This window comes from Phaenicophaeus curvirostris, chromosome 1 (assembly GCF_032191515.1).
Source record: "Phaenicophaeus curvirostris isolate KB17595 chromosome 1, BPBGC_Pcur_1.0, whole genome shotgun sequence".
NCBI classification, from domain to species: Eukaryota; Metazoa; Chordata; class Aves; order Cuculiformes; family Cuculidae; genus Phaenicophaeus; species Phaenicophaeus curvirostris.
In genome coordinates this window covers 29,982,289-29,998,002 of record NC_091392.1, presented here as the reverse complement: position 1 = coordinate 29,998,002, position 15,714 = coordinate 29,982,289, and the positions used below count along the sequence as shown (strand labels likewise).

General features: G+C 35.2%; 1 protein-coding gene across 33 annotated transcripts in view; it reads right to left on the bottom strand.

The window, feature by feature from the left end:
* Positions 1 to 15,714, bottom strand: part of NRCAM (neuronal cell adhesion molecule) — a 153,257-nt gene that overhangs the window by 12,041 nt on the left and 125,502 nt on the right. For 12 of the 33 annotated variants that reach the window (XM_069851633.1, XM_069851635.1, XM_069851640.1 and 9 more), the window contains one exon: positions 2,660 to 2,791. In XM_069851633.1, coding sequence (XP_069707734.1) covers positions 2,660 to 2,791 — 132 coding nt within the window. Of the gene's footprint in view, positions 1 to 2,659; positions 2,792 to 6,918; positions 7,072 to 8,152; positions 8,279 to 8,779; positions 8,846 to 15,714 lie in introns of all 33 variants that reach the window. The other 21 variants (XM_069851614.1, XM_069851622.1, XM_069851631.1 and 18 more) reach the window with 3 other exon arrangements.

The window sequence follows — 15,714 nt, the reverse complement described above, 5'->3', positions numbered from 1 at the left end:
GCTGCCCAGGGAGGTGGTTGAGTCACCTTCCCTGAAGGCGTTTAAGGCACGGGTGGATGAGGTGCTAGGGGGAATGGTTTAGTGTTTGATAGGAATGGTTGGACTCGATGATCCAGTGGGTCTCTTCCAACCTGGTTATTCTATGATTCTATGATTCCTATAGGTTAAGATTATTGACAAGAGAAAATAATTCACTGGCTTCTATAATTACCTTTTCTGGTTCTTCCCTTTGTCTCTTCATGTCTGTTTTTCTGGCTACTAAGCAAATTTTGCCCTTGTTTGGCAGATACAGTTATATAATTCAATATGCAATCTCTTATGTTTTATTCTAGTAATTTCAACACTTAATCTGTATATCATTAGTTTTTACACTGTTACTCAAGATAATATGAATCATTCCTGACAGTATTTTCTACATCTGTAACTACAATAATGTGTAACACCTTGAAATGAATTTGCCTGTTATGATTTTAACCTGAAATAACTTATTCTTTTTATTAAACTACTCATGATGACATTCTACAATTATGACGAAAAATAAGAGTTAATACTGTTGTGCTTTGCATTTATCTTTATCTATGGAACAGTACACTTGCAATGACACAAGAAACACAATTAGCTCTGGAGTCAGTGCTATAAACAAGAGTATATACTGAATCTGGAAATCTTATACACAGTCAAGGTCTACTGTGTCTACTTAATGGCTAGCATTTTTATATATGTGTGTGTATATGCATGTGTATGTGTGTATTAAAAAAATAATATCTTACAACTAGTAAATCTGCAGAAGCGGAGAAAAAAGGACATAGTGGGGATCTCCACCAAGTAATGACAACCTTAGCACCCAACTGCCTTCTATGCTTTTACTCAGATTGTGTTTTACTCTCTTCTAGAGGGAGGCTTATTCCGAGTCTTCCCTAGTCTCTTCAGTTCCATCACTCGCTTGTTTCATCCTCCATATGTTCCTTCCCTTTTCTCAGCTCTCTCCACTAACAGTCCCTTTTCCCATCTCCTCTGTAATCTCATTTTGTCTTTAAAAAATTAAAATATTAGGAAAAAGCTTAAGATGATGTCTTCAGCATGTCATTCAATTCATATATAATGCTGTGTTCCTTAATCATTTGCCTTTTCTTCATGGACACATGCAGTTTGGACAGAAGCTTCTCTTACTTAATTTCTGCTGTCACTAAAAATCATTGCTGTCTCCATAGAAGAATGAAATGGTTAGATTGGTACATTGGGTGGAGTAGAATTCTTATACTTACTAAGGTGATTTCATCTTCTTATAAAAATAATCTGTTAAACTAAGATCAGCTGTAAAAGCTTTGCCTATTTAAAGGAAAAGTTGAAACATTCAACGACACTAGTTTTCAGAAGTGCACTGGTCAAAATAAATGGGAGAAATTGAAACATATTATGGTGTAAGTTTTTTTCTGTACTTTCTTAAGTACAACTACTTTTTTCATGTCAAAATTAACAACATGAACTTCAAGAAGTTTGAGTTGACATTAAGTAAGCATTCCAGCGTCTGGATATCTATATCATTTCCAAACCTTTTGAGTTGACATTAAATAAGCATTCCAGTGCCTGGATATCTATATGATTTCCAAACCTTTGGAATCTGTAATATAGAACAGATTTTTTTTTCCTGAAATCAAGATTTTACTTGAAACTTAGCAATCATACTTTCTATTGTGTGTAGCAGAGGAAAAAGAAAAATCAAAATATCCTTTGATGCCCAGTTTAAGTTCATTCATATCCACTCGTACATCACAGCAGCTCTGAGATCCTATTAGGCAGTGCTACTATTCTCTGCAAATTGGTTGTCAGTGTCCTTTCAAGAGAGCTTTAGTCTATCGACCTACCCCATAAACACAAGTCTAAGACTGGGGAACAATATATGTAAGACACATATAAGCATGGATATGTACATATGCATATTTATGCCTTTTATAACATGTACACCCACATGCATCAGAGTTTTGATAGAAGGCATACATTGTATAGTTCTAATTTTAGTCACACATTATAAAAAATGCTTGGCTCTTCCTAGGCCTAAAAAAGAAAAGCCTAAAAAGAGAAACTTTTATAAAGAAAAACTTAATAGGAGAAAACCTGCCGAAATGAAGGATCGTACTTCAAATTTGGCAGCAAAAATGCAGAGAAGATAACACAGATTCCGAGAAGAAGACTAAAGTATTTGAAACAAAAAACTGCATGAAGTGATTTGTCGTATGAAATGAATTCCCAGTCCATTAAAGTAACATGACAGCTACAGTCTCGTATATTTCCACACTTATATTCTAATTCATTTCTTTTTAGTGGGTTCAACTGATTTGCACTAGACTTCTGAAAGTGGGGCAGGACAACCAAGTATCTCAAACCAAGCATCTCAAACCAAGCTCAGATCTTTCTAGAGTGGTAATGTTGTAATATGACCCTCCAGGAATGAAGCAGATACTTTTCTTATGCTTAAACAGATTAAGAATTTCTACCAATAGGCAGATTGCTCCTCACAGGCCTATTAAATGATGACTGATTTACCCTATAGACCAGACAAATCTAAATTGTCAGCAAATGTAGTTTCTCCAGTAAATCTGAGGTCTATCTTAATGGATTACTAATACATGATTTTTACTCTCATTGTTATGTACCATACCTGGATATTTGCCACCCTTATTCCTCCTTATGAAGCAAACAATCAGTAAAATCAAAATCAGAAGAGCAACAGCACACATAAGACCAATGAACCATCCTTGAGTAGCGATGTCTACCTGCCGACTTGCCATTGCTAGAGAATAAAAGAAGAAAAATGAGATACTTTGCTGCATTAAAATGCTATGCTAGTTCAAATAAATGATAGCCAGTATACATTGTTCATTAAGGAATAACATTCACTGTGAAAATTAGTATTAAGAAAAACAGTGATACTGTATTTTGTGAATATTTTCATTATTTAAAATACTTACAAGTACATGTGCATAGAACTTACTTTTGAGTATGTAAGATTCCATCAACATTTAAGCTTAGCAGCTACTTTGCAAAACCTGTACACATACTACATTGCTTTTCACAAACCTCAAAACTATTCAGAACCATTTTACATTAATTAAACTACAGAAACAAAATTGAAAATTATAATTCACACAAACAATTCAACTGCATTCTTGTAATTAATAAAAAGCCAATACTCATTAGCTAACACACTCCCATTAGTCTGAAATGGGTAAACAGATGGGTCATTCAAGACCTTAACATTCAATTTCAACTAAAAATCAACAATGAAGCATCCTTTAAAGCCTTATTAAGCATCATCTTTTCTTCATCTCCTTAAACTTGTACCTCATCCTACAATTTATCATGATTGCCATGATTTAGTATTAGAGCTTAACACTATGCAATTGGGAAGCCTTTCCTTGGCACTGTTTCTTTCTAAAAGCTGAACAGGAAAAACTACAGTCACAAATAAGGACAGAAATTATCTGTGCAGTCTTGGGGCTTGATCCCTCCTACTGGTCTTCAACACAGCAGGAGAATTTTCCTGGTTAAGCTTACTTTTTACTCCCCTGTCTGGAAACACACTACAGGCAACTAGTCTTAGGATTTGCCATTGGGAGAAAGCAGGAAAGGTGAGAGGAGTTAAGAATGTGTGCTACAGACAGGAGAAGACATGAAGTGGAGAGATGGACATTCAGCCAAACCGACAGCATTGGTTCTTAACCTTCTCCTCTAGCCCCCAAACCCAAGAGTTTGTATCTCTAAGAGTTGCCTAATAGTCCTCTCTCTGTTTGGGAAATGGAGACAAACGGTCAACTTCCCACATGAATAACGAATGCAAAACACTTCCTATGCATAACTCATATGGCATTTTAGTTCAGTGTTCTTTCTTCTGGCTTCACGAATTATTGGATTATTCACTACCAGTAAACTACCTAAGGTATTACTAAGGGTCAATAGTACTTCCCTCTAGGACGAGATTATACTTTAGACCTTCAGTCAGTCTTTTTGGATGCTGTGAGTACCTCTCATCTCTCATGGCAAAACGTTTCACCCATATGTGCTAGGAAAGGTCTGTAGACTTGCTTCCACTGAAGTGGAGGACACAAAGCATGAATAGCTTTACACACAGAAACGTGAAAATTCCAGAGCACCACAAAGATTTCCACCTCTCCTTAGAGAATATATGTCTACGAGGGAAGGATCACAAGAGTACACAATTCCAGGTGATACAGCATAAACTCTTCCCCTTACAAAACATGTTGGATGACAATTGTCCTGTGCTGCTACTGTCCATTGAACAATAACTGAGCCTTGCTGGACAGACAGCTAGCTGACAAGAGATTGCATTGGGCTGACAAGCATGCCAACAATAAAATGGAACAATATTCAGTTACAGGACAGAATTCAACTCCATGTCTCAATGTTATTTGTTAGTTAAGAGAAAGATGAGACAGCTAGCTTGAAAGCATCAGCTGTCAATGGTCGGAAGTACCTCTGATGTCTGGAGACAGTTTCTACCCTCCATTTCGCATGGAAGATCAATGTGTACTCTACTGTAGATGCACTAGGCTAAAATAGACTACTTATTTTGCTGCCTATTTTTGGTCTTACTGGGCAAAGTTATGACTTAATTTTCATTTAAATAGACTAATGAATGAATGTGTCTGGTTATTGTTGAGCTACAATTAGGAGATTTCCCAGCCACTGCTTAAGATTATCCCTTCTGATACTTTAGAAACTGTTTCTCACATGCACACCAATTTAAACATTTGCATTTTGCACTAAATTTTCTACATTTACAACTTTTATATATATATATTACATACATACTTAATATCCTATATATAAGTACAAATACATATGGCAATTTTAAGAAAAGAAAATCATAATGGCAATCTTCCTCAGAATTAGAAATCAAATTAAAATAAATTTTTATTTCCACCTTAAGGTTAAAATTATTTTGAGTTTTGCACATAATAATAAGGCATTAAAGGTTGTATAATACATTCTGTGACAAAATGCAAAAGCACATTGAACATTCAGACGTCATAAGAAATAGCATCAAGCAAAACAACTCATGCAGAACAATATGCAAAATAGATGGGAGAGAGTAAACACAAAAACTTTCTTATGTAGCTTCCTGGATTGTTTAACTTATTGCATATCCAGTAGGAAAAGGTTTCTAGATCTCAGTGCAACTTTAAAAATGGCACAATGTTTCCTGTTTACATTAAATAAATTATCTGCTTCAGGCAAAAAGACCTCCATTCTTGGTGAACTGCTAATGCTGGAGTCAATGCAATACACTGTACTAGTACGCTCAAAAAGATAAACCCACACACTATGAGGATGCCCTTTAGGAATGCTTGTCAAAGAAAAAAATGTGGCAAAAGCCTCATATATGAAATATTGCCATTTCATTCATAATTAAGGACATATCCCATATTCTAATATTCTCCTCTTTATCCACTTCATTTTTTGCAGTGTTTAAAAGCTCTGATGTAGGCTGGAAACCGCATGACACAACATTTTTCTATAAGAATTTTGCTATATATAGAATTTAATGCTGCACACTGAACTTTTCTATTACAAAGAAGCCAAAAAACACGTCTTTAAATTGCCTTTTTCCTAAAGTATTCTAGGACACAAGCCACGGTGACTGGGTATGTACAGGATTCCTTATCTACTGGCTCAGTATTTTTTGGGCAGAAAGATGCTTTTGGGAAGGCTTCCACTCAGCTTGTTTCAAATTATACTATAGACCTAATCCTTGCTTTACTGCTGCTTTAGGCTTTGCATGTGTATTTACATAAAACTTTACATATGTGCTTTTATGCCATTAGCTGTCTCTGGCATAAATAACCTCTGTGTTTAGCCCATACGTATTCACTTGGCACTGTTACTCAGCACCATATTTTCAAAGCTTTCCTGCAACACAATACACCGTGAACAGAAATGGAACAAAACAAAGCAGAAAATTAGGATTTCAGAAAGTGCTCACTCTCAAACTGGAATATTCATTATTTAGTTTGTTGTCTGATAATTATAACAACTGTTTGAACATATTTGTGTATTTAAAGTACTTTCTTAAATCATAACATTCTGGAGTTGGCGAGGATACTGCTAAATAATTATGCACTGACCAAAATGCTTGAAATGAGCAGAAGTGGCTAGCAAATACACAACAAATAAGAACAGCTGACCAAGAACATGCTATGATGGTGATGATATATTCAGCAAACATCAAAAAACTTCCATTAAAGCCCTTTCCCTCAGTTAAATGAACAAGCATTACTAATTTGCTTATGAAGAAATATGACTAAAATTTGTACATAAGGAACTCAAACGGACTTATTGGTTCACAGGATACAGTTGTGACATCAAAATCTATATACAACCAGTATATGACAGGAAAAGAAACATTTGCAAGTAGGAATCTCTTAACAGTGGTATAAAGAGATTACATGAAACATCAAACTGAATCTGTACTCTGATTGTGCAAGCATTTCAGCTCAGATTATTTGTATTAAAACTGATCACATACGGAATGCTAGCTTTAAAAATATATACTTGGCTCTAATAAAGTACGTTATTTAAATACAGCCATCTAATTATTTTAATTAGAAATAAATTAAACAGGTCATCTTCAGTGCATAGCAAATACGGAGTGTGAGCAGCGAGTATCTTAACCCTACTTTAAACAACAGACACAGAGTGAATTATAAGGATGAAAACATTCATAACCTACATAACAATATGCTGGCATGATTTAGGAGTTTATAAAATAATTCAACATTGCTCTGAAAAAAAGAACATGCAAAGATGCTAGCTACATCTTTTAGTTAGAAGCAGTTCAAAGTTTCAACACTGTCTACCACAATTCTGACTTCAATACAGGACTGGTACGGTGTGCCTCACCTGGACCTGTCTCAAACACATCCTCTGAACTCCTAAAATCAGACAGGCCCTCAGCACCAACCCGGACTTTATATGCTGTTCCTGGTGTTAAACCTTTTAACACAAAGAAGCTTCGAGAACCATTTACAATTTCTTTTTTCCAATCTTCTTTGCCTACAAAAATTTTAGGAAAACAACATATTGGAATTTTAATTTTCTCTGCATTACTGAAAGTTTCTAGACAGAATACTATCAACAGTTACTTAACTAAACTATGGATTGGCTGAAAAAATAACTAGTCTATCAAAAAGTAATAAAATCATAAAAAGTGTGACTTCAAATAATATATTGCATGCAATATATTGAAGAAGACATTGTACATGAATTATGAAAATATTTTAAGCATTTGTTCCATTGTACTAGAGAAATATTATTTTAATTTATTTTTTAAAAGCTTATTGAACTTGCAATTATAAAATACATTAAAATAGATTTTAATCAATTAATTAAATTACACTTCTGTAGTTTCAGTCAATATTTACTTTAGCTGTGAATTCTACTTGGAAATCTGAACCTACCATACTTCTTGATCATTCTCTTGTACCTTTTTCTTACACAGTCTCAGCTGCTCCTTTGACTAATATCCAGAAAAATGTATTTATATTCTGATTTTCATATTAGCCACCTTTAATCATAACCTTAGAAGGACAGAATATTTGAACAGAACTATCTCCGTTTTATTAGCTAACTGTGTTTTAATTAATACTGGTATTATCAAAGGATAAAACCTTGCTTTATGCCAATAAAAGTACATAAGCTGGTTAACATCTTACTTTAAGGTTTAATTTAACAAAAAATATTGGTTTTATTTGCTATCATTTTTTTTTTCCTGGATTTGCCATAATTTAGGAAAAACGTCATATCTTATTTTAATGCAAGCAATATTATTTTTACACATGTAATCACTGCATGATAAACAACTTCACGTAAACTACATTTTTAGAAGTTCACGTTCAAAAGATTTTGTAAAATAATACAAAGGAACAAAGGCTGACATTATATCTAAGCATCAAATACCTGCTACACATTGATGTTTATTATAATAAAAATTATTTGATCTTCAAGATCAAATTAAAAATTCTAGACATTTAAGAGGTATCATTAACACTGAGTCAATTTAGGACCACATGTACTATAAAAATCTTTGAAAATATATCTGAACACTTTAGCAAAAGTCAATTAAATGATTTCTTACTGCCTGCTACACCATATTCAACATAAAAGATCGTATGCTCTGGTCCCTCATACTCCCAACTGATATTGGCATAGGTCTCAGCAGCAGCTGTTGTAACATTTCTGATCCTTGGATAAAGTGGTTGCACTGAATACACAATAGAAAAACAAAACAGAATACGAAATTGTGACTTCAAACATTAAAAAAAAAAATTTTAAGAAGCTACAATGTTAATTTTGACCATATACAGGGAAAGCATACTACGTTAGTCATTGTTTCCATTATTGGAAATTAGTGACAGACGTAGTATATTTGGTAATTGAATCCTAGGCATTTACCACACTATGAAATCATAAAATGTAATATATGTACTCCACTGAGCATGCCCTGTAAACGGAAAACTGCCAAATACTCAAAAGTACTCAATTGCCAAAATTCTGGAAAATGTTATTTCTATTCATCTAGAAGTAAAATGCAGACAGCTGGAAAGTGAGAACATTGTCAGGGTAAGGGGAACAGACTTACAAAGGTGATACACACCTCCCTTTATGCCACGTGTCACTGAATGGATTGCAAATGCCTCAACCGCAAGCCCTTATAGGATTTTGTCTCTATTGCATTGATAATGATAAAAAAGGAAGACAATACCCTTATAGAATGTTGGACGGACAGTGTGCATGACTGGGGAAGTTGCAAAAAGGGTTTCTGAATATCCTTCACCATCAGAGACAGTAGGAAAGAAAGAATAAAGAGTAAAAACACTTTGCATCAAGAAGTAACATTCAAATAATACAGTAAAACCTTACCTGTTACATGAATAACACATGCACACTCTTAAGTTCATGCAGGATTCAATTAGATTTACTTGTTAAAATATGAAACAGCTAACTAAGACACATATATTTGAAAACACACTGAAGTACGTGTGTATGGACAGTTTCACTTTCACAGAACATTTCTGAAATCAGCTTCACTAACTTTATGGATTCTTGGTATCTTCAGACACCGGAACACTAGGCATCCGATATTGGAAAGCCAATATCAAAACACTCTGGTGTGAAGGACACAAATCACTGGAATGCAAGCTGCTCATGTTAAGGTACTGTGTCTTACTGTTGACATTCCTGTTAGACAACAGTACTTTTCATAGGTATTCATAAAGCAGAAATCTATGCAAAAAAGTGCTGCTGTCTTCAGCAGCCTCAAATTAGCCCCTTCTTTGCTCATACCTTAATTCTTCATTCTCCAGTTATACTTATCAAAAATGGACATAATTTTCAGTATTTTTGTTGGGTCAATATAGAAAAATAAAGAAAAATAGATTTTAATATTACTAATATTGTAATAGTGCAGATACAAGAGGATGCTTTTCAAAGGCAAGAAAATTAGTTTTCAATGAAAATGCCTCACTCGGTATGCCTCTGGCATTTCTATCCTGCTAAAAATATCTTTTATGCTGGAAACAACATAAAAATACTTCCCAAAGGATCACGAAACAAAGGTAAAAACCTAGTCTCGGTAAAGGCAAATAGCAGAATTCCCATGACATCCGCTAAAACAGAAAATAAAATTGGCAAAAGTCCTGTTGTCAAGGCAAGAGGTGCTGCACATATTTTATCTATGTACTTTAATTATTTTCTCCTTAAAACAGGGTGGCCTTGTCCATACAGCTGACTGGAAGAAGTTCCAAATTAGATTCAATGATAAAATGGCTTACTCAGGCAGAGTAAAATAAATAAATCTGTATATAAGCCGCTAACATTGGGTAAATAATAGCAGTACCATGTCTAGAAAGCTACAGTTTCTGAGTCTTCTTAAAAAATACCTACATGATGCAAATATCATGAATTCTCACATGATTACAAATATTAATAATATCAGACTTTTTATCCCCAAACCTGCATCACTTTTTTCTTCTTAACTCTACTCCAGTAGTACCCATTCAACTGTATGTTGAATTAATTTGTATTAATTAATTTCTCCCACATTTGATGTCTTTGTAGGTAAGTTATGCTTATATATTTCATATACCACTTCTTTCACTAACGGATAAGTCAACAACAAAACCCCTAAGAAATACCAGAGCCAGGGTTGTCTATGGGAAATCTAGCATGTAATCATATACAATATGGTAATGCAAGGGGATTAGATTCTGCTTCTCTGTACCACTTGAAGACAGCCAGAGCAAAGAATAGTAGGCTCTAAACTTAGAAAGAAATTCAGTGTGAGATTGCAGACAGGATACATAAACTTACTTCCTCATTTGCACAGAGGAACAGGTGTTAGTTACAATCAGCATTGAAGCATTTGTTCTGTGCCAAGAAAACAACTGGTTTGTATTTGAAATACAACTTTTGTTTTGTTTTATTAACTCATATTTTTCTCAAACCTGTATTTCCATGGATTTTGTTTTTCCTCAAAAGTTGTCTAACAACTGGTGGTGAACTTGGCAGTGCTAACTTAAGGGTTGGACTTGATGATCTTTAAGGTGTTTTCCAACCTAAACAATTTTATGATTCCATGACTGATATTTGTCACCAATATTAAAGACAGAAGAAACTACTGGAAATAATTTGTTTCAAACTCTTGCAAAGAGGTGCCACAGAACTACACCTAACTTCTCCCTCTTCATGCCCAAGCCCCTGGGGGTGAAAGAATATGACAAATAGGTTCTGTACCACTAAGCAAATTCGATGATCACCTTTCCTGTAAAACCTCCATCTTATCATGTGGTTTGGAGGGGAAGGGGGTGTGTTCCACCTCCAATTTCCAGTTTCTGCACTGATTAAAGAGTTGGCTGCTAGACTGAAGACCTAGTATCTGCTAAATGTCTTTCTGTTCATCCATCTGACTGCATGTAACAATTTCACTCTGAAAATTACCTTTATTCTCTTGGTGTCTTAGTTTCTAAACCATTTCAAGTGAATGATATATGCTTACATTTATCACATGTACTATTATCTGATTCTTACCAATGTCTGTTTGTATAGGTTTATCCATGCATAGTATTTGGTCAGATTTAAGTTCTGGTGGGTTTTTTTTCCTACTGAGTACAGTGCACCGTGAAGTCTGTTCAATAGCACGTTTATTTAAAAAATCATTATGTATGTAATTCCTCCTCTTTTTCAATACTGCTTGCCATAATTTTCCAGCAGGCCTGGCGAGTTTTAGTTAAGTCTGTTAAAAGTGCCATATTTGCAACATGAACACACACATAAGAAGATAAAAGATGGCTGATGGATCCTGAGGTGATGAAAGCCTAAAGCTTAAGTAGTTACAACATACAGAGCTTGTCTCCAATCTACCCAGACTCTTGTCTTCTCAATCAGCATACCTGTAATTATAATTAACCTCTTAGTTCTTCAATATGTTTCCCAGCACTGTTCACAAATGCTAAATGTGTAATTGTCAGTTGGCAGAAATTCTCAGTGTGTGCAAGCGCCAGCTGGTAAAAGGTGGGGGGAGCAGAAAGCTTTGTCTCAGGGAAGAGGGCTTTTTCAGTAGCAGAGCACTCTGCTTTCTTGATCTGTAACCATGTACAATAATAGCGCAGCAGTGCTGACAAAAGCACTCTAAAACTGATAGGAATGGATTGTTAATAAGTTACACTTTTTGTATAGACTGACTTATTCAGCCACCTCCAGTAAATGAAGCTCTTTTAGTCATGCTATGATACAATGCAAAATCAGCTGGCATTTCTGAGTAGGGTTTCATTCCTGTAGTGAGATACGGCAGAAAAGCGTTTGCCGATTGTTGAGAAAGAGGCCTAGGCTCAAAGTAAAATTTTCCCTTCTTTTCAAATTAATTCCAGTGGTTTTTGAGAGGAGTTTTTTTTGTACAGTTGTATTTAATCTTCCAGCCTTTCAGGAACACAGTTCCTCCAAATAACACAATTACACTTTGGCTGCAAATTCAATACAATTTAATATGACATGGCATGAGATATGAATAGCTTTTAATAACAGAATAGGAACTCTCTCTCTCCCAAGATATATTTCAGCAGAACAGTAACTTAAATAATCCCCAAAGTGACTAAACTTTAAGAATTTTCATGGGATTTACTTGATCTCCAGGAAAAAAATAGCAGGTAAGTGACAAGTACACATTTGAAGATTGGTGTCAAATTGAAAAAAAAAGAAAACCACAAAGCAATATATAGCAGACTATTAGTTAAAATGCATATATAAAGACAAAACAATAAATTCCAAGGGTAAAACCCCACACCTACATGCAAGAAAAGATGAAGGAAAAAGGTAATAGATTTTGCCAGAGCATGTAGGACACAGAGAAGGGGGTTGCTTTTGTTTGTTTTTAACCTACAGCTTTTACAGTATAAAATTCAAGCCTTCTTATAACAGCAGCAGTGGATTCCATTTCTGGCAGTGAGAAATAGGGCATTAGTCACTTCTAAGATTATTTAGGCCACTGCAAGAGCATTCCTGACTAAAAGAAATACAGAAAACAAAGAAGAAATGCAAGAAATCATTTCACTGATAAGCATTTAGCATGGCATGGACTTTGTATGGCATCTATGAAGCAAAAGTTATTTGCAGGAATTTTTGCATTGCAATAATCATCATTTTCTCTAGTCTAGCATGCAAAACACCATCATTGTTGTCAGTAGACATAAAAGAGGACAAAACAGTCATTATGCATAGTAGGCTATACTGAAAGAATCACACTGATTTTTCATGGAGAAGTCCACAGGGAGAGTGGCTGAAGGAGCAGTACAAAAATGCTACAACCAACTTGAAAAGAAAAAGCAACTTGAATTTACTAACAAAAAATATGGAGACATTGTGTGAAGTGATTCAAAGAGGGAGGAAAAAGAGATGGTGGGCAGGGAAAATGATTTAAAGAACAAAGAACGCTGAGATGATCCTATCTTCTACAAAGAGATCAGAGATATGAACTCAGCTGAGAATGATTTCTAGCCTACAGCGAAGAGCTATGTATTGGAGATTCAGTCAGAAAAAAAGAATAGTATCAAACCCAGAGACTATACTACTTGCTTTCTCTCTTGCAAGAGAAGTATTTCTATCAATAATACTTGAGATCTGAAGTTCACAATGAAGGCAGACTAGGCTGAGCACCATATCGATAGGAAGCATTAGCTTCAATTAAAGGTAACTGTGATCTCACAACCTTATTTCAACTACAACTCAGGAGTGCCAGTAACCAGTGTCTGTGTGCATGCTGACTACAAGACCTTGCTTTCAAGTAAAAATGTTGACTAAATTAAAAGCAAGAAGGCTTGTGATATGTAGAGACTGATGTGTCATAGCATGACTTCCTACATTTTGGCTTACAACAAACACAATAATAAGGCCCTGTGACTGTTTATTTTCATCAGCAACTTTCATTTCTACCACTGGTCAAATTTGTATTCTCTTCCTTCCCCTCTATAGTCCAGTTATTTAAAACTTCTAATGGAAAAGGGTAGGAAGACTCGACTCCAGTGATTGTCACTTTCCAGCTGCTATCATTATTACTTTATGTGTAACCAGGTTCTTACTCCCCAGTTTTTCCCAACCTCTGTTACCTCATGCCTGTCATTAGATGTCAATACATAAATGGCAATATCAATGCATACTGCTTATCTAATACTGGGTATAATACATTATGCAGTTTTCAAACACATTTAGAATACAGGTTGCTAAGAAGAAAAACAATGATCTTTTCTTTGTAGTGCCACAATTTGATCAAATACAAGTAATTCATAACATCACAGTAATAGAAAGATAAAAATGTAGGGCAAGTCAAATAGTATCAAATATAACAGGATAGATTGCTCTTCTAGTAAAATGTCTGATGTAGGCTCGTGAGAGAATGACATTAATCTCTGTTAGTTAAATTTCTCTTAGAAAAGAAAAAACAACAGTTCCTGTCACTTGCCAAGATTCCTTACATTTCTGCTACTCTATGCAATGGCACTATTTGTCCAAAGAACATCTTTTATTAGGATGGTTCCTATATTACAGGGAGACAATACTTTCCTCCTTGTATTGTCCTCCACTTCAGTAGAGTTTCTAAGTTCTATTCAAGCTATGGGGGGAAAAAAAAATCCTTTATCTAAATCCCTTAGCCTTGACCTCATGTTCCACAGTTTCACCTAAAACTATTGTTTTAACTTACAGGAAAAATACACAAAACTTGCTTCTCTACAGCTCCTCTATCATTGGTCTAGAATGCACTGCTTATTTTTTACTTAACACCAGTGCAGTCGTCATAATCATACAAACTCAGGTGGGACAAATATTAAGAGTCCAGGGTAGCAGTAAGCAGACTGTTGTTACTTTGTTTTTAAAGTAATAGAAGACTACAGTACAATGAAGGGCCCATGACTGTCTAAAAAGATGGTAAAAGACTCATGGTACCAAGAGGCAGAGAATGTATTTCAGGACTACAATAAAACTATTGAGACAATCTAAGATCCTTAGATTCATCACAGCAATATTTGCCTCTGCATTTTAACATATAGAATTATTCTGAGAATGTAGTATGTCCCAAGTTGCACAGCTCATTCAGGTTTAGATTACCTGAATTCCTCCAGGACCTGTTTGGCTGCAGGTCTTCAGGGGCAGCTAGCCAGTAGAAAACACCCAGTAAAGAGTTTCAGCGCAATTTAGGCTGGCTGAATCTGGGACCTATCAACTTCTTAACTTCCAAGATGAATGTGCTCAAATTGAAAGAGAGAAGATAACTATGTTCTTCTGACAACTTCTGCCTCTCAAGGCAAAAAAAACCCTGAGATATTTTTGATAGGCCACAAAAAGGTTGGGAGCATCTAAGCTTCACCTTCTCCTTGGTTTGGTTTTGTGGCTACATTAGTAAGAACTGTATATATATGTATATAAAGTCCCTCCTGCCCTTAACTTAACAGAGGAGTAAAAATTCACTGCTGGGTATAGCAGTGGGCTATTTAGTGGGCTATTCTTCAGTGGGCTATTGCTGTCTTCCAAATCTACCCACTTATGAGAACATACAACTCCTCATTGTCCCATTGAACAGTAGCAAAACAGTTAGCACATTAATGTAAGGAACCACTGAGAACATTCATCTCAGACACGCAGCAACTCAGACGCCCTAACAGATGTCATAGCTTTCATTCTGTCCTTTTTGCAGTTCCAAACTTTTCTTTGCAATTGTAAGAGCTAGTTGCTACACGAATATGTGAAAACTTTGAAACCATAAACGGCATGGAACCAAACGAAGACATCTGCTTCATTTTCAGAGAATCTGAGATGACAGCTCTGAAACGTGAGCTGCTCCAGCTGATCTTACAAATAAGATGCTTTCGGCTAGCCACAGACTGTGACAGCTATAATTAGACCTCAGTTTCACACAGAGAATCCGTTTTTCCTTCTATGAGTTTTTATAGTCAACTATAAATAATGAGAACTTAATTTGCATTTCTGCTGTTAATGTCCAGGACTACATGCCAACTTGATTGTTCCAATCTGTGCTGACTTCTCAGATACAACTAGACTAAAAAACAGTAAGAAAGACTTATCAGTAAAGTAAACCCATAACTCCATACATTTACTAGAACTGCAACTGTTATTAGAATATATATATCTACA